Below are 22,051 nucleotides of genomic sequence, written 5' to 3'. Positions count from 1 at the left end.
AGTGTATTCATTTGTTTTGCCAGCATCTACAATTCTTTTCCAGCAATTTTATTTTACAGCAGTGCCCTGAATTATGAGGGGGAAAAAAAACCAAAACCACCTCAAAAAACCAAAACCTCCAAAAAAACTGGTTATATCCGCCCATGTGGCAGAACTTTTTTCTGCCTTATAAATTAAGATGGATGTTGACCCTAAATTCAAAACTCACCATTTCTACCTTTCCTTCCTCCACCCATAAACTTGAAAGTAGCGTATCTTTTCCTGCACAGACATGTTTAGAGAAAGAAATATACTGAGTTTTATAGTGTAACTGGTTATGGAAAAATGTAATAAGTTTAGGTGTCAACTACTAAACTATTTATAGGATTTAAATCACAGCCTCTTACATGCACTGTATCTGTTAGGCAAGAAAAATTCCAATCACACTGTCACACTACGTATTCAGCCAAGTGTCCTATTTTGTGAAATGCCAATAGAAGGCTGGGGTGGGAATGGATCACAAAAAACTTAAAAAGCTGCAGAACAAATTTCAAGTGACACATTTACAAAGTAATGCCAACTACAATACACAGCTAAGAAAAGAAGGCAAGAAATGTTTTTCCTGGCTATAAAGTCATTGAAAAGTTGTATAGCTAGTGAACAGAATAAAAGGCAGAAGGCTTAATCTTTGAAGAGGTAAGGATGAATTTGATACTGAGATGAAGTAGTGCTTTTAAGTCAAAATACTTTGTCATAGCATAATTTTGTGTGTATGTTTGCATCCAGTAACTTACTGAATCCAAACGTATTTGAGAATTGTTTAAAATGTTTAAAATTGTTTAAAATCTGCTAATGGATGAATTGTGCATCTCAAGGTTCTCTAGCCGTAATTGAAACATGCAGTTTCAGCACTTTTGCTACTCTGTATATTTATCAGAAGCTGCATTTGCTGTATGATTGCCTGCTAGACACAGAGCACAAAGCAAACAAGTCTGTCCACCCACTTTCATCTCTAGCAAAGCCTGCTGAATTCTAGCATACCCACACTTTGTGGGAGAAACTCTAGGACTGCTGTATCAAAAGTTCAGTGAAGGCTTTTTCCTGTTGACTTCTTCAGTCTTGAGAATAAGTAGTGCACTTAAGTCTTTCTTTGAGATTCTAGGGTCTGCTCTGAAACATCGCACCTACTTTGGGGTAAAAAAAAATCACAGTACATTGCAGTTCTAAGGTATCCAGATTAGGGAATTTGTAGAGAGCTATGTTTAGTTTTCTTCTGCACAGTTATATAAATATTCAGTTATTACACTCAACTAGTTATTTTCTTCGTTACTGGAAAAATATTTTTGTATGTGGTCCAAGAGAGAGCAACTTTCAAAGAATTTAAATCTGTCAAAATATTTTCTTTTTTTAAAAAAGCATTCTATAGAGTTTATACCTTTCCCCAAATGATGTTTGACATTGTCGTAATCGTCGTATTTTAAACTTGTGGCAAAATGTACTGACATCTCAAACTTGGCGGAGATTTTAATTCTCCTCTTCAAGAGCTATGTAACTCCTGTCGCACTGAAGGTGTAGGTTTCAGATCAGAAGTGCAGCTTTTATCGTGGCTCCCATTTCAAGTCCTAGTTTTGCCAAGAGATCCTGCCCTTTCTGCCACATTTCAGCAGTGGCTGTTAACCTGCTGCTACCGGGGTGCGGGGTGTGCAGCCCCGTGGCGGTGTCACCAGTTGGACACGAGCATTGCGCTGCGTTTCTCAAGGCTTCATTTCTGTCTCTGGAAGCCTGCTGCTTGTCAGGAGGCCCCTGTCAGGTGGTACCAAAGGGATTGTGTAAGAAGTAAAGGCCTGGGGGGATTTCAGACGCGCCGTAGCCTCCTTGTGTCCCCTATCCTGATGCTTCTTTAATGAAATATTTAATCCTTTTGTTACCAAAATCTCGGAATGAAGAACTTATTGACACCAATGTGATGTAGATAAGCAGACGCTTCTTTATTGATGGCCGGGTGCGTGAGTGAGTCCTCTCACGATCAACGCACACCAAGTTTCAAAATCATACACCATATATAGACCTTATTCATGCATATTCATTAAGTATTCATACATAAGCAAAGTATTTCCCGACAATCATTAACATATTCTCCTCCCATATCTGATTCTGCGCAGTAAAGGTTAGAAAGGTCCAGAAATGGGTCTGGGGTACGATTTGGGTAGGTGGTATATGAGTCGGTGGTCGCGATCTCCACCTGCCGAATTACCTTTTACTGAAGTTCACGGTTTCTTGGCAGGTAACTACAAGTTGTTCCAGTCAACTCTCCCCAGTTCCCACTAATTCTATATTCTGACGTTTCAATACACTTACTACATACGGAAGACTAGTCAACTACAAAGAAATCCTCTCCCCAGTTTACCTATAAATACTGTATCTAATTATCTTCAATCATCTTGAATCTTAAGTCTATTATCAAAGTTCTAATCATTCCTACTAGGTGGTTCTGACCTATTCTTTTGGCCTTGCTACAGGGCTGTACAGAGGATTTCATAGCAGCTTTTGCTGTGCAACTACAAGTTGCATTAAAATATATTTCTTATTCCAAATGATTTTATAAAATCAAATAAAGTCAATTAATTCTAACTTATCAGCAGATCTGTAACACTTTGATCGTGATACCACCCACTTGGCGGAAGACTCGAGGGACGGGTGAAAAGGCCTTAGCCCCCCGCCTGCCTGCCTGCGCTTCGCCGTCCCTCCTGGGGCGTCTCCGTCGCCCAGCAACGCCTAAAATGGCGGCGGCCGCGCTAGGCACGCTGGGAGTGGCAGTGCCGGCCCCCGCCCGCCCTCGGCCTGGCTGCGGGCGCGGGACTCCCTTTCCCAGGCGGCACCGCGCGGGGGAGGGGCGCCGAGGGCGGGCGGGGGGAGGGGGGTTACCTGCGGGGAGGCGGGCACAGGTAGGGCGCTGCGCGAGGCCTGCTGGGAATTGTAGTTCCGAGCGAACGGCCCCCTCGGAGAACCTGCGCGTCGGCCAGCAGCGGGAACTACAGCTCCCAGGGCGCCGTGGGAAGGAGCGGGCAGGGCGCCGCCTGAGGGCGGGGGGTACGAAAGGGAACCTGCCGCCGGTGCTGCCGGAGGTTGCTTCCTCAGGTAAGGAGGCGGTGGAGGCTGGTGGTCAGGCAGGCCCGGCCGGCGGGCGGCGGCGGCGGAGTGCAGGGAGGCGGGAGGGAAGGAGGGCAGCGAGTCCCCGGGCGGGTGGCGAGCCCCCGGGCGTTGCCCCATTGTTCGGGGCGTGGGAGGCGCCGCCGGGCAGGTGAGGCGAGGCGGGGAGGGCAGTGCGGCCGCAGGCGGTAGCGGGCCCCGCCAGTGCCGCCGGGCGGGCAGCGCTGTGCCGGCCGCGGCCCAGGGCCTCCCTCCGCTCCGGTGTCCTGGCGGGCTGCGGCCGGCCCCCGGCGGCGTCCTGGGGGTGGGCAGCGCCGGTTGGAAGGACTTTAGCAAGCGGTGCGGCGGGGTGGGCGCATCCCCGGGGTGAAAGCCCCCCCCGGGCTCGCGGTGGGCCGGGCGGCGGGCGAGGGGGCGGCGGCGGCCGTGGCCGTGTAGGGAGAAGCGGGGGAGAGTCGCCCCGCGCTCTTCTGTGCCCGGGTTTGCTGAAGGCTCCTGCCTTCCTGAGACGGTTTGCGTTGGAGCGTGGTATTTTCGAGAGGCGTTTGGAAACCAATCGTCTCATTCCCATGGCCCAGTAAAACTTTGGATACTTTTTTCCTAGTTAACTCGGTTTACTACCCTTTTTTTGGCAATGCGAGACTTTTTAGGGTTGTGGGTGTTCCATGGCTTTTTGTTGTTCGTTGGGTTTTTCTTTTCCTGGGGAAACTTTGAGCAAATACGTACCCCTGTACGCACATTTTTGTTGCACTGTTTGGTGAAACCCCCAGACCCTAAACAGGCCATGCATATGTTCAGGTTCCGAAGCATCTTTCCCTGTAGTGTAGGGTACACTACTGGCAACCAAATCACACTAGTATTCATTTCTGCTCACAGTTTTTCAAGGCTGCAACGGCTGTTGCAACAGCAGAATGTGTTACTGCCAAGTTTTTGTTGACTGAGCGACACTAAATTCAGTTAGTGTGAATTAGTGTGTGCTCTAGGCACATTCCAGGTATCTAACTGCTTTTAAAGCAAAGCCTAGCTTAAAGTAGATACCTTAATTGTCTTGAGCAGAAGGTGTGTTTTTTTAATTGTTGGTTGCTGGCCTATTACATAATCATTTTGATGTAAGGGTGGGGATCGCAGTTCTCTTCATGGGTGTATGTTAAGAAAGCTGGAAAAACAAGTCCTCCTTCAGCCTTGTTTATAAAAGATTGTCCTAAGCACAACCCATATCTGCTCTTCTACCAGGCAGGTTTATTGTGAAACAGTTGCAGTGTTAATGAGAAATCAGCAGTAAACCGCATACCACAAGCGTTCTGTGTGAGCTGAGGAAGATGCAGTGTTCTAGTGCATACCTCTGAAGGAGCTGGTAAGTGAGAGTTCAGGCCTCTACAAATCTGTCGTTTGTGAGACTACGTTTTGACTTTTCTGGTATCACTGTTTTATCATGACTGATTTGAGGTCACATAAAAATTAAAAAGCCTTTGGTAGCAGAATGAGTGTGGTATAGTTTCAGACTCTGATCTGCCAAGTGGATTACAAAACTACCTGAAATTTAGGCAATGTTTCTTTTTACTGTCATCTTTTTCCATGTACCTGAAAAAATTACCTTGCTCAAACAATGCTCCAGAATACTTCAGGCAAGAAAGATACTGAAAATGTGGACATAATGATGAATTAAAGAATGCTTTCTTCCAGGAGTGGGAGGCAAGTCTTCTAGTGCTTAGTGTTCATGAATTGTTTGCATTCTTTTTTAAAAGCTACAAGAGGAAGAATTCCCTTAGTGAATCTTGATGTGTTTATCTTACATGTATTGTGGCACTTGAGATCCAAGTTGACAGTGATTTGAGATTTGTTTCAAATGTAGAACTCTGGTGTGAAATACTTGTTTTAATTAAAATGTCTGTGTTCTCAGAACTCTTCTGGCATCTCGGGCATAATACTTTTTACTCTAGGCTCCAGTTTGTGCATGACATTATCTTTTTTCCATAATCCAAAGAGAAAATGCTGCCAAACATGAGACACATTCTGTAGGCTTGTAAATTGTTTTGCTGTGGGTGTCCAGTCCTGATCAAATTCACGTACTTAATTTAAAAAAACCCTCAGCTACCTCATTCAGAGGCATGGTTAGTATTTGTGTATACTGAATGTCCTAGAGGCTGTAGGACTTTTTCCTTTCTAAAGTTAAAATTATGGTGTAAAATATTGTTTGTGTTGGCAATAGAATGGTTGATTGACTTGTGGCTGCAAAGCAGTACCATGAGTTGTGTTACTTCTGTGGTTTTGTATGGGGAGGCCAATTAACAGTACAAATCCCTACTTGATGTTGCTGTCTTGGATGCTATGCACTTGAGTTATTTTCTGATTTACTAGTCACAAGCTCTTTCCAACCTTGTTGAGGTGTGGCACAACCAGACTTTAGGAAACGCTATCTATAATATATCTGTATCTCTATAATAAAATATATCTATTTTTCATATTACTGCATAGAAAGATTATAGATGCTTAAGTCTGATGTCTTTCATGGGCATTACCCTAAAAAAGATACCTAGTGTTACATTCATGACTTGAATTTCTGCATTATTCAGACAGATGTTATTTATATATTATGTTAATAAGCATCAAATTTTTACTAGCTGATAAGAGAATCCAGTAGGATGTGAAGAAGTGGTTTTGGGACCTGGAGTAAAATGTAAATTGAGTAAACATAAAATAAATCCCATTTGTTTGGAAGCTTTAAAGCAGCTTGTTCATCTCTTGCTTTCCTTTTGCTGTAGTTAAAACCGGTTCAAACAAAAACCAACCAAATGACAGCAAATACATATACATATATATATATATATATAAAAGGCTTAGGTATTGTCTCTCTCTCACAGAAATAAAAAATATTGGCTGATGATTTGAGAGCAAATAGATCTGGTGTCCTGTTTCTATTGGAACAGCTGCAGGGCAGATGTTCTAGTTTGTTACAATCACTAGTGGCTGTGAACAAGTATCTGCCCATAAATGCAACAGTATTGTTGATTAGTATCCTGTTTTATTTCAGGAATGGAAATGCAACTGTTGTGACATTGCTTGGAGGGGGGAATTACATATCTAATATTATAACAACCCTTTAGGGAAAAACAGAAGGCAGTACATTGAAGGCAGGGGGTGGGTGAGTGTATTTCCTGCTAAATTATTCCGTTCTCCTTTAATGCAACAGCAACCAATACTGAATTTATGCTGTATAGCACAAAGAGGAAGATCTGGCACTTAAAGTGGCTAGTTTCACGAATGTTTTCTTGTTTAATATGACTTGTTCCTGAAAATAAGTATTTTTCTAGCTAACGAGAATATACTTGTTTAAGCAAATTCTTTCTTCATCTGCCTTTTTTTTCGTATTTACAGCTATTATAATAGTCGGGTATTGACAAAAATCTGTACGTAGCATCCAAATCAATGAAGAATTTATCAGCAACTGTCTTTACCAACTCTGGTTTCCCCAGAGGAAATCTTTCTCAGCCAAGAAGCAATATCTCATTTCTGAAGACAGATCGTAGAAAGCTTATAGATATTAAGGACAACTCTGCATATGTATTTGTTTAAAATGCATCCATCCATCTGCACATTGTGAGGATTGGTTTAACATTAAGCTCTGCTGGACTGCCTTGAAAAATCCTAGATTTGTGATACTCAATTTTTACTGCAATAGAAAGGTATAAAAAGAAAAAAATATTGTTTTTACAAGGTTAAACATGCATATTAAAGTTACACCAAATGTGATCTAAACCAAAATTATTTATAGCATTTATATAAGTTCTTTTATACTGTCATACACAAGTGGAAAGCTCTCTGTCAAGCTACACAGGTGCAACACCTACATCAGCAAGGGTTTCTTGAGTCCTAAGTAGATTCTATCCTGCTCAGATGTGCTCAAGAAGAAACTTACTATCAAAGCCCTAAGCTAGGTGCTCTTGCCTTCTGGGGGTATGTACTGCACTCTAGAAAGTTTGTCTCCTTTTATCTTCTGAGATGACTTCACCTTTTTGTTAAAACAGGTGTTTGCATTTGAGGAACCTTGTCACCTCAGGTGTTGTTGACAAATAACATTAAAGCTTTTTGGTCAGCAATTTATAAGCTCAGCTGTAGATCAGAAATGTATCTTTCCATCTTTGTGTAGAATTCCCAAAGCTAAATTTTCCCTGCTGCTTTTGGCAGTGCCATCACTTTCCAGCTGTTCTGTGAACTGCCGTAATACATCTTAATTTTTGCTCCAGGGTGTGGTGTCGGTACGATTTCTGAAGCTAACTAGCACTGAGTATCTCATTCTGGAGGACCTCTGTGTGTACAAAGGCTCATCGCTGCTGACATTCCTTGGTTCCTATAATCTACATTGCCAGCAGCAAGGCTGATCAGGCAGTGGCTCATCCTTTGTCAGCTGGCATTGCACACGTTGTGCACTTATTGACTGTCTGCTTTTCATTTTAGTATAGGTGTCTTTTTATTTATATGTATGTAAATGCGAACTGATGAAATGATGGGTGCTGCAGCTTGACGATGACAGACTTGGCATCCATTGTTATGCTTAAATTGGAATGTATTACCACAGTGCAAGCTTTTCCTGCTCTGCCCCAGTCCTCACTAACTGCGGAAATTAGTTGTAGCAGTAAGATGAGTTTGGTTTTCAGGATTTTCAGTCCTTGATCTGGGACTTCAGCTGATAGCAGGGGATAATAGCAAGTTTTCCCACCAAGCTGAACTAATCTTATTTTGAAGTTGAGGCAACAGACTATGTGTAAATGATTTAAAAACCTGAACGGAAATTAATCACAGGAACTGCTCGATGATTTTGTTCTTCAGAAAAACAACTTGCCAAGGGTCATGATACATATTTTGCAGTAATTGAAAACTCATCCACGGGATTTTTATTTAACAAAAATAGTAATGAATTTCAGTTTGTGAAATGAGTCACTAAGGAGTTTTCTCCTACAGTTGAACGCTTTCTGTCAGACGCTTTCCTCTTACTATGCTCTGGTTAGAGGGCCTTGCCTGTCCCAATGTTTTATTTATAGTATGAAAGACACTGTTTTCCTAAAGCTACCAGGCTGCACATACAATAGTTTTGAGAACTGGATGTGGCTTCCAACATTATATTGACTAGAAAATAGGCAGATATTATGATATTGACATAGGGAATATCTGAAAAATGCAGATCAAGCATGACATAGTGCCTTTTAGTTTATCCAAACAATTTAATGTAAGAAATGTGGGCTTGCTTTAGGTTGCGTGTGGAGCTGCATGGCAAAGGTGGAGGGGAAGAGAAAAAGGCTTGTAGCAGACTGTCCACAATATTCTGTTCCACGTTGGCAAGGTCTGTTCTTGGGCAATTGAGAAATACTACTTATTAACAGACAGACTTCATTAATGTTTCATGACTGTGCTGTCATGGGAGAAATTAATTGCAGTATTGCCTTTTCAAAGTGGCATGTGTTCTCTGTCCCGATACAAATCCATTGGAGTTCAATGCTGCAGCCAGAGGAGCCTGTAGCTGTGGGGAGGCTTATCAGTGGTGGTGCCAGGCTGTAACCGTTCTATTGCAATCACATTGATTTTTAGATCCTGGGTGTGGAATAGTCTCTGCATGGCCCAGTTCAGAGCAAACTGATAAGGCTCCTTGTTTCTTAGCAACCGCAGTCTACCATAGCCAGAAACCTGCCCCTCTGCAGCTGGAGGGAAAATTCTGATTGTCTCAAATTTGTATCTTGAAGCAAGGTAAGTCATTCCTCCCTAGCATATTTGATTTAAAGGCCTTTGCATTCAAATAAAAGGAATGTGTTGGCAAAAGTTCCTTGACAAAGGGGAAGTATAACTTCTCTGTCATTAATAAGACATTCTAATTTCTTTCCCTGTTCTTATTTAGATCTGCATCTTTCCTGGGCATGGAGGTGCCATATGTCCTTCTCTTAACTAGACTCATAGCAGAAGTTGCGAGCAAATCTACTGAAAGTTCGGTACGTACTTCATCATGTTTTTTGTCATGCTAGGTGCTACGAAAACAGGAGAATCAGATTATTTTCCTCTCACACTGCAGTTCATGGAAGGCTTTCTAATTCAACAGAAATGACCTATACTGCTAGCAGTCATACAGTGAGTCAATTTGCTATGACGGCTGATTGCCTATTAAAGCATTGAATTCTTCCTAGTCGTGTGCTTGTAGGCTAGCAGGGATGCAACTGATAATGCCTCACACCATGTAGAAAAAGCACCTTGATGATAAAAAAACACTTTTCAAGCTGCTTGGCAGTTTAACTACAAGCAATCTGAAACATGGATACCCAAATGTTAACTTGTCAAATGACTGAGAAGCTCTGAGGCAAACACTGCTTGCAGTCGTAGAAGAATGTCAGACTAAAATTCTGCTTGCAGGAGAGTTTGGCCAACAAAACTTTCTAAGAAACTGGTCTTAAGCATGCTATCTATAGATCTAGTTCTTTACTGTAGTCTGCCTCCTCATGATGCACTAACAGTGTGAAGTCACCCTACTAATTTCAGTTTTGACAGTCCCAACCATTTCTTCTGATAGCTTTGAGCTTTCCCACCCCTGGATTTGATGGCTTTTGCTGATAAGCAGAATACTGGCTGTTATGTGTTAGGTATATTTAAGTTCCTTCGATGGCTGAATATAGGTTAGGTCTTGTTACTTTTGACCAAGAATCCTTCATCCCTTTTTAAGACTGTTTTCACTTGCTGTGTTTTTTAGGGTAATGTACCTGCAAAACTGTAAAAGGTGTGGGAAATCTGTGGCTTATTTTTCTTGTACAGATCCAGAGAGTGGATATATGCCCAGGTCTATATGGGATTTTACTCATATATATCGAAAGAACCACAGGGTTTTCAACAACCATTTCTCTCTAAGCTTATGTCACAGCTTGTTGCAATTTGTAAATAATTTTGAAACTGGCTTTATATAAACAAAAAATAAAAATAAACTATATGCCTTCTGGGTATGTGAGGTTTTTCTTCTATATTAAATGTTGAAGGAAGAAGCTTTTGTAGTTCTGCTGGATTGCTCTGCCCAATAAAGATGTTATCACTTGCAATATGGGCATTTAGTGAAAACTGTTTTTTTCCAGTTATTTTGCCAATAGTATTTCTAAGCAAACCTGTCAGGGCATCTGTGTCATGCTGTGGGAAGGATAACTCCCCCTCTGAATTACACTTCCTAAATTCTTCAGTGAAGGACATTTCTAAAGCAGTTTTTTGAGGCTTTGTCTCATGTCAACAGCCAAGTGTGCGTTTATTCTCAAAGTGTTCATTTGGGTGGCTGCTGCCAGGTCAAAATCAGCTTGATAGTGCATTGAGCTTGTTCTTTCCTTGTAAGGTTGCTTAATGCAAAAAGAAAAAGTTGCAGCACGTTTTAAGTGCAGTTACTGCTTATTCCTCTATGTTATCTATAGATTTTTGTTGTTGAAGCATTTTAGTAAACTTACCTGTGTGAAATGTAATGTAATTACTTTTCTTAGGTTTCAGAAACAGAATGCTGTGTAGATATGTTGGATTCAAACAGTTCCTGTCCAGTAACCAACCAGTGCAGTCCAGGTATAGTGTGTCATTGCTTAATAAAATTCCAGATTGTTTTTGACAGTTAACACCAAAATACAGCACCTGATTAATTGACGAGTGAAAAAAAATAATTAGTGCATCTACCTATAGAAGTCTTTCTTCCTCTGTATAAAGAAGGTAATGTTTCTTATGACGTGAAATGTTGTTTTTGCATGTTAAGGAGAATAGACAGCTAGTAGTAAGGTTATTCTTTATCTTTTATTTAGTGTGAAGTTGGATTATGTAAGAGCTATTGTAAATGCTTAAAAGCCCATACAATGAGCATTAAAAAAAAAAAAGCAAAAATGCTGTAATGCGTATCTAAGGGAACTTTAAGAATAATTTCAATATTGTCTTGTTAGCACAGAATGCCTCATTCTTCCTTGTGCCATATATGTAGAGTTGTTTTCTTCTAAATCGAGTTAAAAACTTGTGTCACTCTCCCAGCAGTAGCAAAAGGGTACTTTTTTTTTTAATGCCGTTTTATTTAAAATCTGAGAGTAAAGGCGGGAAAATGGCTTCAGAGCCCATAGTAACAGGAGAGTTCATGACTTTTTAAAAATTGGGGTCCACTTCTCGGTTCAGTCACTTCTTTGTGCTGGTTGTTAAAGCATTTTAAGCATATCTATTTTTACTGGTTTGTTAGCTTCTCTAACTGTTGCTTCGTTTATTGCATTCATTTCTGCTTCTAAATGATCTTAGATACGGTATAAACAATTGTCTCTAAGTTATGGGATTGTGTTCTTTTAAATCTTATTGTAAATTGATAATCTACCTATCTTTGGTGTCCGATGAGTGCTTTGATGCTTCCTTCCTATTACTGTAGAAAGTCTTTGCCCTTACATCGGGTCTGTTTGGTTTTAGATTAGATGTCAGAAGTAATTTATTACTGTGGGCATCAAACATACTGCTTCTCTCTTAAGGAAAACATAGCAGCAGAGCTGTTTTAAAATCAGCACCTTACTAATGGTTTGCTTTATGGGATAATTGATACCAGTTCAGTGCAGGGCTCTATAGAACTGGATTTTAGCCAGCCCAGTATTTTTTCTGTTAAGTGTAGACTGTAATATGATCTAATAGGAATCTTCATGTCTCAAGTCAAACCACCACAGCTTTATTGTGTAAAATGAAGTTGTTACTGAAGATGTGCCCTAAAATATTTTTTTCTTAACAAAGACATAGCAGCATGTGCATTTAAACATAAATTGAGATTTGAACATCAAAGACATAGGCCAAGATTAAAGTTTAATCAGTTTCCAGCTTGCATGGTAGGGTGACTGATATAAAACACTCGCCATCTGTCACAGAATAGTTTAAACAGGCTTGGGTTCTTCTTAAAGTGAAACAAATAGTACAATACTTGACAGGACTGAGGCACAGGAAAAAGACTGTATTATGGCAGTATTCATATTTTTAGCTTGCTGCACTTCAAGTGATTGAATATAGAGATGCCAGCATCTTTTTTCATCCAAGTATACTCTTTCTGGTTCTCAGCATCTTTGTCCCTGCCTACTTCTGTTTTCAGTGCTATATATTAAAATGGCATTACATTTTGTTTCAATGGTGTATGGCCTCTGAAAATAAACATAAAATTCTCCTGCTTTTCTAGTATTGTTTGGAATAGTTACAGGTTGTTACGCTTCCTGTTTTTCTCAAAACTAAAACATGTGAAGCAGTGAATGGAGCTGTGCTGAAATTGCCCTCTGGGAGTCCTTTGCTTGTAACTCCTTTTTGGCCCTCAAAAAGGTTATATCTTTTCTGGAGTAAACACTTTGAAATGAAACCTTTTAACTTGTGTAATATAATAGGAAGCAGGAGATGCTTGTAACCAGTAGACCAAAGGGAGGGAATTTCTGTTACCCCTGCCTCTTTTTGAAGACTAGGAAATATCTCCAGTGTCGCTTTTGTTGTTTTCAAACTTCAGTACATCTTATGCAGGTTGTTACAGGCGATGGAATGAAGATGGTAGTAGCAGCTGCATTAAATGCAAAAATGAAACCCTTCCTGTTTCGTCTGCTTCCAATCTAACTGAATGCAGAAATAGTGAGTCATTTACCATTCCTTTATTTTGATGGGTGTTTCTTGGCACTGAGATCTCTTCATGCATGCATGGTGCAGTAAAGACTGTTCAAGAAGGCATCAAATATTGTAGATTCCCCCCCACCTCCGGTAAAACTTCAACTTTTTCCAAAGTCCTGATGTAACTTTGAGCTTTTGAACATGCAACAAAACTTAAGGAAAATTTGCAGAAACTTTGCAGAGTGCTGTGGAACTATTCCAAGTGGGAATGCGGGGATCAAAATAGTGTTATATATTAGAGTACCTAATCTGCAAAGACAAATGCAACATTAACAGCCCCCACCCCCCCACCCCGAAAAAAAAATCATTCTGCCCAGTGTAAGTTTTTAAAATAAAGTCCTAAACATCAAAATGATTAAACTTACAAGGTGGGACCTGTATCAAATATACATTGAATACTGAATTTTGTGGCTGCTTTAATTTCTGCTGTGAGAAAAAGGTATATGCTGTGGGCATTTGCTAGGGACTTCTCCAGAGCACAAAATAGCTCAGACTGTACTTGAGTTCTTTGAAAAATCTATATTAAGAAGGCTAGATTAATTTTGTATGTGTTCTTTGTTTGGAAGGTGAGAACCGTTCAGTTCCTTCCTAAATATTTTTAATGAAAGAGATAAGAAACTTTATCTAAGTTTCTGGGAAATGCACTAGTGAATGATTTTCTTTTTGGACAAATTGTGATGATGCTTGTCTGCTTCCTTTTTTTTTTTGAAATTCTCAGAAGTGATGTAAAGAATGGATTTTTCATGGGAGATATCGGGATTCTTATACAACTTCAAACAATTACTGAGAAGTGTAATAGCTTTTTACCAAGATTTTCAATAAATCTGTAGGTTTTGTCAGATTTTACTTTAAAAAATTCTTTTTGATTACAGCTGGTATCAGAGGAATGAATTTCCAAATGAATATAAGCACCGTAACTCCTTTCATACAGAACATAGGTGAGTAAATGGAAATAGTTACTGAGTGCAGGCTTTGTGATTGTTCACTGCATACCAGCCACTTCATGTCATGGCATTTGAAACAAGTTGTAAAATAATGTTTTTCTGTACCATATGTTTAATTCTAAATGCAGTAGCCATTTCTACTTTTTCTTGCTTCTTGTCAAAAAGAGTCTTTTATAAGTCCCAGAGTTGAATTTTGAGGTAACACTATTTTACTGAATGGTTCTTTCATCTTGTCTTAGTGATCTTCAAGTGATCTTCTGGTACGGGTTGAGCTGGTGATTTATGAAACCCCATAACTTGAGTCTTGAACCTCATGCTGCAAGAGCTTTCATTTTAGTAGTGAGGCAATACGTTACACATCGGTTACATCTTGGTTAGCCTTTCTGTAGGTTGATTTTATCACTGCTGGCCAGTCATTTCTGCTTAGTCTCCTAACAATACTTGTTCGACGCTGGTAAGAATAATACAAATTGAGAATATTTAGATGGCAGCATTGCACACTTTAGCAAGAGATAGGATACTGCATGAAGTGATTTAGTGTTACAGGGTGAGTGTTTACCATCAGCACTCTTAAAAAGGAATGCTAAACAGCCATGTCAAACTTGGGTGCTGCTGAGCCCTTTCTAACATTTGCCATGTGTGTATACTTGAAGTATCTGGTGCTCTTCAGAGTGTGGACTTCTCAAACAGAGCTTATCAGATAGATCTGTTGTCTTAGTTTGTCTGCAAGATCATAAACAACTTTTGTTTCTTAAAATACTTCCTCTTTGGGATCATAATTCCAAATAAATAAAAGAGCAGAATAAATTTACAGGGCATTTTCTGAGGGAGAGCAGAATCGAGGGGGGGGAGGGCACAGTTTGCTAATGTCTGCCTCCCTGCGATGGTTTCCATATCAGTCACTTGTGGAAAACATAATACTGGGTGTACTGTACCACTGGTATGTCGTCTGTTGGCTAGTCCTGTCTTTAGGAGACTTTAAGGAATAAAAGAATGTTAACGCTGAGTGCCTCCCAGCACTGGTTTTGAAAGTTATGTAAAAGAAACAGAATGATGGATGAAAAAATTGTGACTGTCTTCAGGAAAGTAGAGACTAAGGCTTTCCTGACATTTGTCAGGTGGGGTTGGGGAAGTTGCTCATTTAATGAAATGAGTATTGAAAGATCTTTGCAAATGTTTCAGTGAGGTCTACATGTATATTTAAAAAAAATCACTGAGGTTTTTTTCCTTTGTTTTTACCCTTCTGTTAGAAGAAATTTCTAGTCAATAATAGTCTTTTCCCTCCCCTCTTTTTTTCCCCTTTCTTTTTTTTTTTATTTATTTCCTGTACAGGGGGCCCAGAAGTGGCAGCCTCTCTCATCTTAGGGACTTTTTTCATCAGTTTATTCCTGATTCTGTCTGTTGCTTCTTTCTTCTACCTCAAACGTGCCAATAAACTTCCTAATGTTTTCTACAGAAGAAACAAAGGTAAAATACTTCTAATTGTCTATTTAATCTCTGAAGTTTTGGCCCTTGCTCTGTTTCTTAATTTAAAACCTTTTAAATTTCTTCATGTCTGTTCTAACTTAATGTAGCTCCTGCTATGTCTTTTGATCATCCAAAGCAATGCAAAGTAATGACAAATTTTCTCCTGCTAGGAGTATCATGTTTTCATGGCAATGCAGAGTATGTGTGTGGTCAGTCTAAGTGTGCTTAGGTGGGTGCATATCACACGGTATCTCTCACTAACCCAGCTATTGCTTTTTGTAGCTTTCAAAGATTTACCAGACTACAATGCTTGATATTAGTTGTCACTGAATATTAGATAGCTGATTTCAAAAAGGAGGAAGAAAAAAAAAGTCAGGCGGTGCTTTTGCACAGAGGGCATTTTTATAGAACTTAATAACACTTGTTTATTTCAGTACACAAAATGCCAGACACTTCTAAAGCTTTACAAATAGCAGTTGTTTATTCTTTGTTTCAAGAGAAGGGAACTATAATACTAAAGGGCAGTCTACTTACCTCAGTTATACCAGCAGCAGGAGAAAGGGAATGGAATTTGAGGTTTCTCATTATTGCACTACTCATTCATGTGCTTGCCCTTTAAATGCAGGATTTATGTGGGCTTGGAAGAGTTAACTGCCTTTTTTTAAAAAAAAAAGAAAAGCTGAAGTGTTCACTTATAATGAAATCTTTTCTTTATTTCTGCCATTCATGTTACTGAGAAATGAAGCCATGTAACTGAAATGCAGTGATCTGACTTTATGCCAAAGTGATTCCAGAAAAGCTAGGGAGAGAATACCTGGGATGTGCTTAGCCTTAGGGCACCAAGACTTTACGTAGACTTCTGGCTTTTTCAGATGCTTCAGTTTCTGTGAAGTTGTTCTGTGTGTCTAGGTGAAGTCTCCATTTCGCCCAGTGTTTTGCATGAAGCTGAGGCTCATCTATGGCTCTGTCTCACCCCTTCTGTGCAGTCCCTTTGAATGATTCCCATGACAACCTCCATAACAATATTTGCTGTGTTAGAGCTCCTTCTGTTGAAAGCAAGCTGGTTACTGGTTGGGTCTGCTGAACAAATAGACCTTTTATTTTCATTCATGTCTTATAGGACCAAGCTCAAGTTAGACTACCACAATAGAAATAAGCTTAAAAAGAAAAAGAAGGGAGTGGGTGGAGCACTACAAATCCATTGTTTGGCTAAGAATGTTGTATCTAGTCAGTAGTAACTTGATGGAACATCACATTTCCAGTCTCTGGGGTATAATTTCATGTGAAAGTATAAAACAGTAGCTACCTGAAGTCTAAAATGATCAGTGCCACAGGAACTGTTTGTTTCCTAATCGCAACTGCCATATTGAAACCTCTAGGTTGCTTTTGCACGTGTCTTTAAGTAGATTTAGTTAGTACAAGATTCTCCTTCAGTTTCTAAGTGGGTCAAGAGCTGTTGTCCTATGACATTTCTAAGGTGGCAGGGCACCAGGCCTCTGTTGAGGCTTCAGTGATACTGGCCTGACTTCCCCATTTTGTACTGGTAGCTCACTCTGGTCCAGCAGGCTGAAGTGTTGATGTCCTCCTTTGAAGGAGAAGCATTAGAAAAAATGATCTGGCTTATTATCATGTTAGCTTTCATTCTGTCTGGATGATGATTATCATGTGGCCAATAAAGGCAGCAACCTCTTGTATAAAACGGTTGCATCTTTCACTGCTCAATTGTTATATATTTGTACTGCCTTTTTCTGGTAGTTGGCTCAAAGTGCCATTTTTCCTATTGAAACCTCTTCATATTAGAGAAATACTGCTGTGGCTACCTTCTTTGAAAGCAAAATAAGTCGTTCTTGGAGACCTTTGCAACCATTTATCTCTAATCTTGAAAAGAGTCCTACAGACAATGTATTCTACTAATGGGATTTCTGAATGTTCTGATCTATTTTGGTAGTCTTTGTGACAAAGATCTATTTTTTAACAATAGAACTATTCTGTTGCATGCATGTGTTTTTAGAAAACTAGCAGTTCTACCCTTCTAGATAAATGATGGTTAGTCTCTCTCTTTCTCTCTCTTTTAGCATCTGTTCTCCAGCCTAGTGAAACAGTAAGTAAATTCTGTCCTTCCAATAGGAACAAGCAACCATAAAACATAAAGTAAGCAATAACTCAAAAGTTTTACCAGTTCATTAGGGAGCTACTTAGTCTGATGTATGAGAGGCTGAAATAATAAAAAAAAAGATGTTTTGGGTTTTTCTGTCCAAACTGGAAAAAAAGGTGAAAGATGAATATCTGACCGTATGGATTCTAGTTACTTTCTCCAGGAAAGACTATGTACACAGTAAATATCATCGGATCCCTAGAATAATGTTCCTGTGTTTTTTAATGAAAGACTGTGAGGACAAAAGGTGCTTTTTTTGACATGATCATTCTTCTGTTATGCAGGCATCCATGATACCTCCCCCAGCTTCTTCAGGTGAGGAACTGTTCTCTGGGGCATGCTGCTATAAATATTTTACCTGTTGGCTTCCCTTTTATGCAGCTCATTATTGAAAAAGCAGGCAATGACTATCTCAAAGTGGATATGCAAAGAACACACAGAAAGTCAAAACAATCACCTGTAAAGCCTGGTATAAACTGTGGAATCTGTTGAGGGGACAGAAATTCAATGAAATCTGTCTAGTAGACCTTTTTGATAGGATTTATTGCTTTAATTAATGTAGGCATACAGTATTGATGGAGTACTTTATGTTAAAATAGATCTTTGACAGCTCCTAAAATGGATCTTTGACTTCCCTGCCCTAACAGACAGAGCCTTACAACTAGATGCAATATTTTTTCATAAGTGCTCAAAAATAAATTATTCAGCCTGGGATCTGTTTTCAGGACTGGAATCTTCTTGATGATGCCACGTTGACTCATTTTCAAGCTTGCTGATTTGAAGCTTATTAGCTTCTTCAAACAAATAACATAGACTGTTTGCAATATACAGTTGTGTGTATATGTGAGGTGTGGAGTTTTTGTAGGTTGTCTCTTTAATTCATGTGAAACTCCGGCAGAAATTTATTTCTTGGGGAAGATTTCAACTAATTGGCATGTCTCAGTTTTCCTCCCCAGTTTTTTGTAATTTCTACATATAAATATTACTGAGAAGTTTGTGCTCTAGTCCACTGTTTCAGACCAGATCTGGGTAATCTAAGAGCAAAAACTTTCTTTTTGGTGGGCCTCTAAATTTGTGCTACTTCTAGGAAATAGTACGTGCTGCTCTTATTAATGAGCCGGTGGGAGCCTGATAAAGCATGAAATATCTAAATGTGGCTCTCCCAAAATACATATTTAAAAGGGCATTGGATTGCACCTAATCAAATCAAGGCATTCTTTTAAGTGTCTCTGACCATGTAACAAAGTTCAAAAAGAAGTAGGTAGGGAAGGTTATGTTTTGCAAACGACAGAAAATTTTACATACATGAAATTTAATTTAGAGTGGCTAGGAAACTGGATTTATTTGGCCAGGGTAATACGGTAAAATATCTTGTCTCTATGCTTGATCTGTGTACTTTCAAGACAATGACAGAACCTGGTGACTCAAAAGTGAGACAGACCAAATCTTGTAAAAAAACTTGAGAAATAATGGCCACTTAAGCTCAGCAAATTTTCTGGTCTCACTTCTTATGCATGCATAGGCCTTTTTAATCAAGATGCTATAATTAAAATTTGATTTTTATTAATGCAGTCTTTAACTTTTAAACATTTTGTAGATGTGTTCCAAAATTGGTCTGGGTCTGGCTGTTAAACTGACAGCCAGTGCTGCTTGTGAAAAGTCAGTTTCCTTACCTTAATTCATACTTCTGTTTAAAAAGAAAGTACAGTTGAGGGGGCTTTTGTTAGGGCTTAAAAAGTGCTATAAATGCTCACAAATAACGGAAATGCCAGTTTGTAATGAGCACCTTTACTTAATAGGCCATTAGAAGCTTGTTTAAAAAAGTTTATTTGTGGATTTTTGCTATATCAGCTCATTGTAGGGGGTTTTGTGGTTTGTTTTGGGTTTTTGGTTGGTTGGTTTTGTGGGTTTTTTTAAGGTCCAGAATGACTTTGGTCAGTCAGGAATCATTGGATGGCATGTGATATTATGAATTAATGATAAAGGCATGTTTATACAGCAGGTGCTAATGATGTTTCTGTGCCCACCATTTCAGTTCGGAAGCCACGATATGTCAGACGAGAACGGTCACTAGTGACGTCTGCATCTGCTGCTATGATCTCTTCTTCCGAAACCAGGGTCAGCAATGTTTAGCCTTCATTCTTGACTGAGGAATTTATAAGTGTACACAGTGTCGAAGAAACTTTTTCTGAATCCACTGAAGTGCCAGGAAAACATCGCAAGCAGCTGACCTAAATGGAAGCCAAATTACCGTATCAAAGGGTTTGTGCCAAGTGTTAACAGAGAAGTGAACTAATGCAAAGATACTGATGGCAGGCTACATCCAGTTTGGTGAACTGCTTTGGTGATCTTGAAATGCACTATTCCAGCTCTGTGGTTTCATTTGTCTCCTACAGATGCTGTGTTTTAAGTCTTTAAAGAATCTGCCTTTCTTTGGTACACTTGTAGTTTTGGCAAGTTCTTCTTCCTGTGTTGTGATGTGTTCTGTGTCCCCCAGAGCTGAATGTCTCAGTGCTGCAGGCCAACACAAAATACTGCGATTACTCAAGGATGTGGACTTGTTTGAAGGACCCACTTGTAAATGCTAACACTAAGTGCCACTGCTTTAATGTTGTAGGACAGTATAACGATACTTAACATACAGTATCCTTTTGAAGCAAAAAAACGATGGCTCCTGAAGCATCCTCTTCAGCCTATGACATAGCTGACCCTGGGTTTTAACTGTGAATGTAGACCCACTATCCAGATACTGTTGTTCTTGGTGCTTTTGAAGGCCATGGTCGGTATGGGTCCAATCCCAAGGGTGGGAATTTGTTGGGAAGCTTTTCCAATTGGCTTCAACTCTGTCCTTGGATAAAGAGCCATTTGCTATGGCTTTGTAACTGATAGGCTGCTATGTCTGTCCTGCAAAGGCTGTCTCTGATAGCTTCCTTCCTTTAACACAGTAGTTGAAGGGAAACCAAAATTCCTGCAGGGTAGCTGTGCATCCATCTGAGACAAACTGGAGAGGTCAAGTGAATTTCTGCTAATGCAATAAGGGGTTTGTTTGGTCAAGCCCTTTGTTAACGTGCCTGACATCTGCAGGCCAGCACCTTATGACAGAGCTCAACAAATATTTCCTTGTTGAAAGTGCCAGCCTAAATACCCCTGCTCTCAGATGCTTGTTCTGGCCCATCTTATGCCAGCTGTGTGGCTGAGTAGTCACTTGATCAGGAAATTAAAGTAGCTGTAAAATACCTTCTTGGCTAGGTTATCCTTCCCTGATTTATTTCCTGGTATGGTTGACTCTGTTGCCATGTGAACACATATATTGGCATCATGGACACAGTGGTATGGGCATAAGAGTGGGTGACTGGGAAATAAGTGAAAAACCTGAGGTTGCTAAATTGGTTGAAGTGTCACTGTCACCATATGTGAAATTATAACTATGCAGCTTGTGCATTCCCACCTACCTGTGTTGCTGTTGCCTGTTTTGGTTTAGCTGGCACTCCATTATGGGTCTGTGCTCCTAAAATAAATTACTTGGAAGCTCTTCATCAGCATCCATTGGCATGAACATAAACTGGAGCAGTTGGTTCTCTTTTTCAGGAAAATGTGAACATAACTGTCTTGAGTTGACATGACATCCATATGGAGAGTCCAAACCTTGTGACCCAGATTCCCTTTCTCTGTGGTTAAAAGTTTATTCAAAGCAAAAAGATGAGATCTGGAATGAGAGGAGATATATTTATCTGTTGAATAGACCTGTTTCTGTGTAAGTTTCAGTGCAGTTGTATTTTATAGCTCCCCTTTACAAGGTAATGCGATCTCTTGTAGCATCCAAACAAGTTAGGGCAAAGATTGGGGGTAAAGAACAAACCATGAAGAGACTCCTGTGCCAAAAAAAAAAAAAAAGGCAAGCCTGAATTGCAGTATGGAGAAATTTAAGATTGTCTATCACAATGATAAATTAGTTTTTGACCAATAGAAGAGAAGGTTAAGACAGCAGACAAAGCCATTTTGAGACCCTTCAGTTTTCAACATAAATTGTGCTTTATAATTCAGATGTTCCAAGTTCAGTAGGTGGCAGTTTTGTTTCTGTCATTTTTGATGTCTTGTTATCTTTGTGCTGCTGCGATTTTCCACAGGTAGAAATTATGTCTGGAGATCATAGGTTTTTCCTGAACTTAGTTGCTGAATATTTTCCTAACTGCGAAGGAAAAGGAGTAACTATGCAAATAATGCCAAGAAACTGCAACTTTGAAAGCAGGGAGTTCCTGCTTGCAAACCTGTTGATGGTAGTGCATTCTTGTATATTGCTTAGTTGCTAATATATTCTTTCTATACATAAATTATTGAAGGATCATTCACGTCATTGTACTGTCTGAACCCTATCTCATCCTATCTTGTAACTTAGTTTAATGTCAAGCATCTAATGCTTTAACTTCTCTGCAGTCAAGTTTTTCTCGATGATAACATCTCTTCCCTTTCCCATACTCTTTCCCCCAGCCCAGCAAACTCTTTTAAACGCAGCAAATATTTTTACTTTGTGTGTGTGTGTGTGTTTCAGGAACTGTTCAGCTTTTGTTGTTGCTGTCTGACACAGTGGACTCCTGGTCTAAACAGTTTCTCATTTGTTTGCACTGTCAAATTAAATATATAATGTGGTGTTTTGGTTTCCATCCCCCTTCAAAATAATAATACATACCTATATATATTTTAAAAAAAT

General features: G+C 39.7%; 1 protein-coding gene across 5 annotated transcripts; it reads left to right on the top strand.

Annotated features, from left to right (window-relative positions):
• Positions 1 to 572: 572 nt before the first annotated feature.
• On the top strand, positions 573 to 21,261 carry C3H1orf159 (chromosome 3 C1orf159 homolog). 5 transcript variants are annotated; one of them, XM_040588192.1, is made up of 10 exons: positions 573 to 675; positions 4,367 to 4,483; positions 9,017 to 9,107; positions 10,620 to 10,695; positions 12,637 to 12,741; positions 13,650 to 13,715; positions 15,054 to 15,188; positions 17,264 to 17,289; positions 17,628 to 17,658; positions 19,379 to 21,261. In XM_040588192.1, the coding sequence occupies exons 3-10, from the start codon at positions 9,036 to 9,038 to the stop codon at positions 19,474 to 19,476; spliced, it is 609 nt and encodes a 202-aa protein (XP_040444126.1). In that variant the 5' UTR covers positions 573 to 675; positions 4,367 to 4,483; positions 9,017 to 9,035; the 3' UTR covers positions 19,477 to 21,261. The 5 variants fall into 5 exon arrangements, with proteins under 5 accessions (XP_040444126.1, XP_040444125.1, XP_040444128.1 ...); XM_040588191.1 differs by lacking the exon at positions 573 to 675 and adding an exon at positions 3,006 to 3,117; XM_040588194.1 differs by lacking the exons at positions 573 to 675; positions 17,264 to 17,289 and adding an exon at positions 3,006 to 3,117.
• Positions 21,262 to 22,051: the final 790 nt, after the last annotated feature.

This window comes from Falco naumanni, chromosome 3 (genome assembly GCF_017639655.2).
Source record: "Falco naumanni isolate bFalNau1 chromosome 3, bFalNau1.pat, whole genome shotgun sequence".
Lineage (NCBI taxonomy): Eukaryota > Metazoa > Chordata > Aves > Falconiformes > Falconidae > Falco > Falco naumanni.
This window is presented reverse-complemented; position numbering and strand designations above follow the sequence as displayed.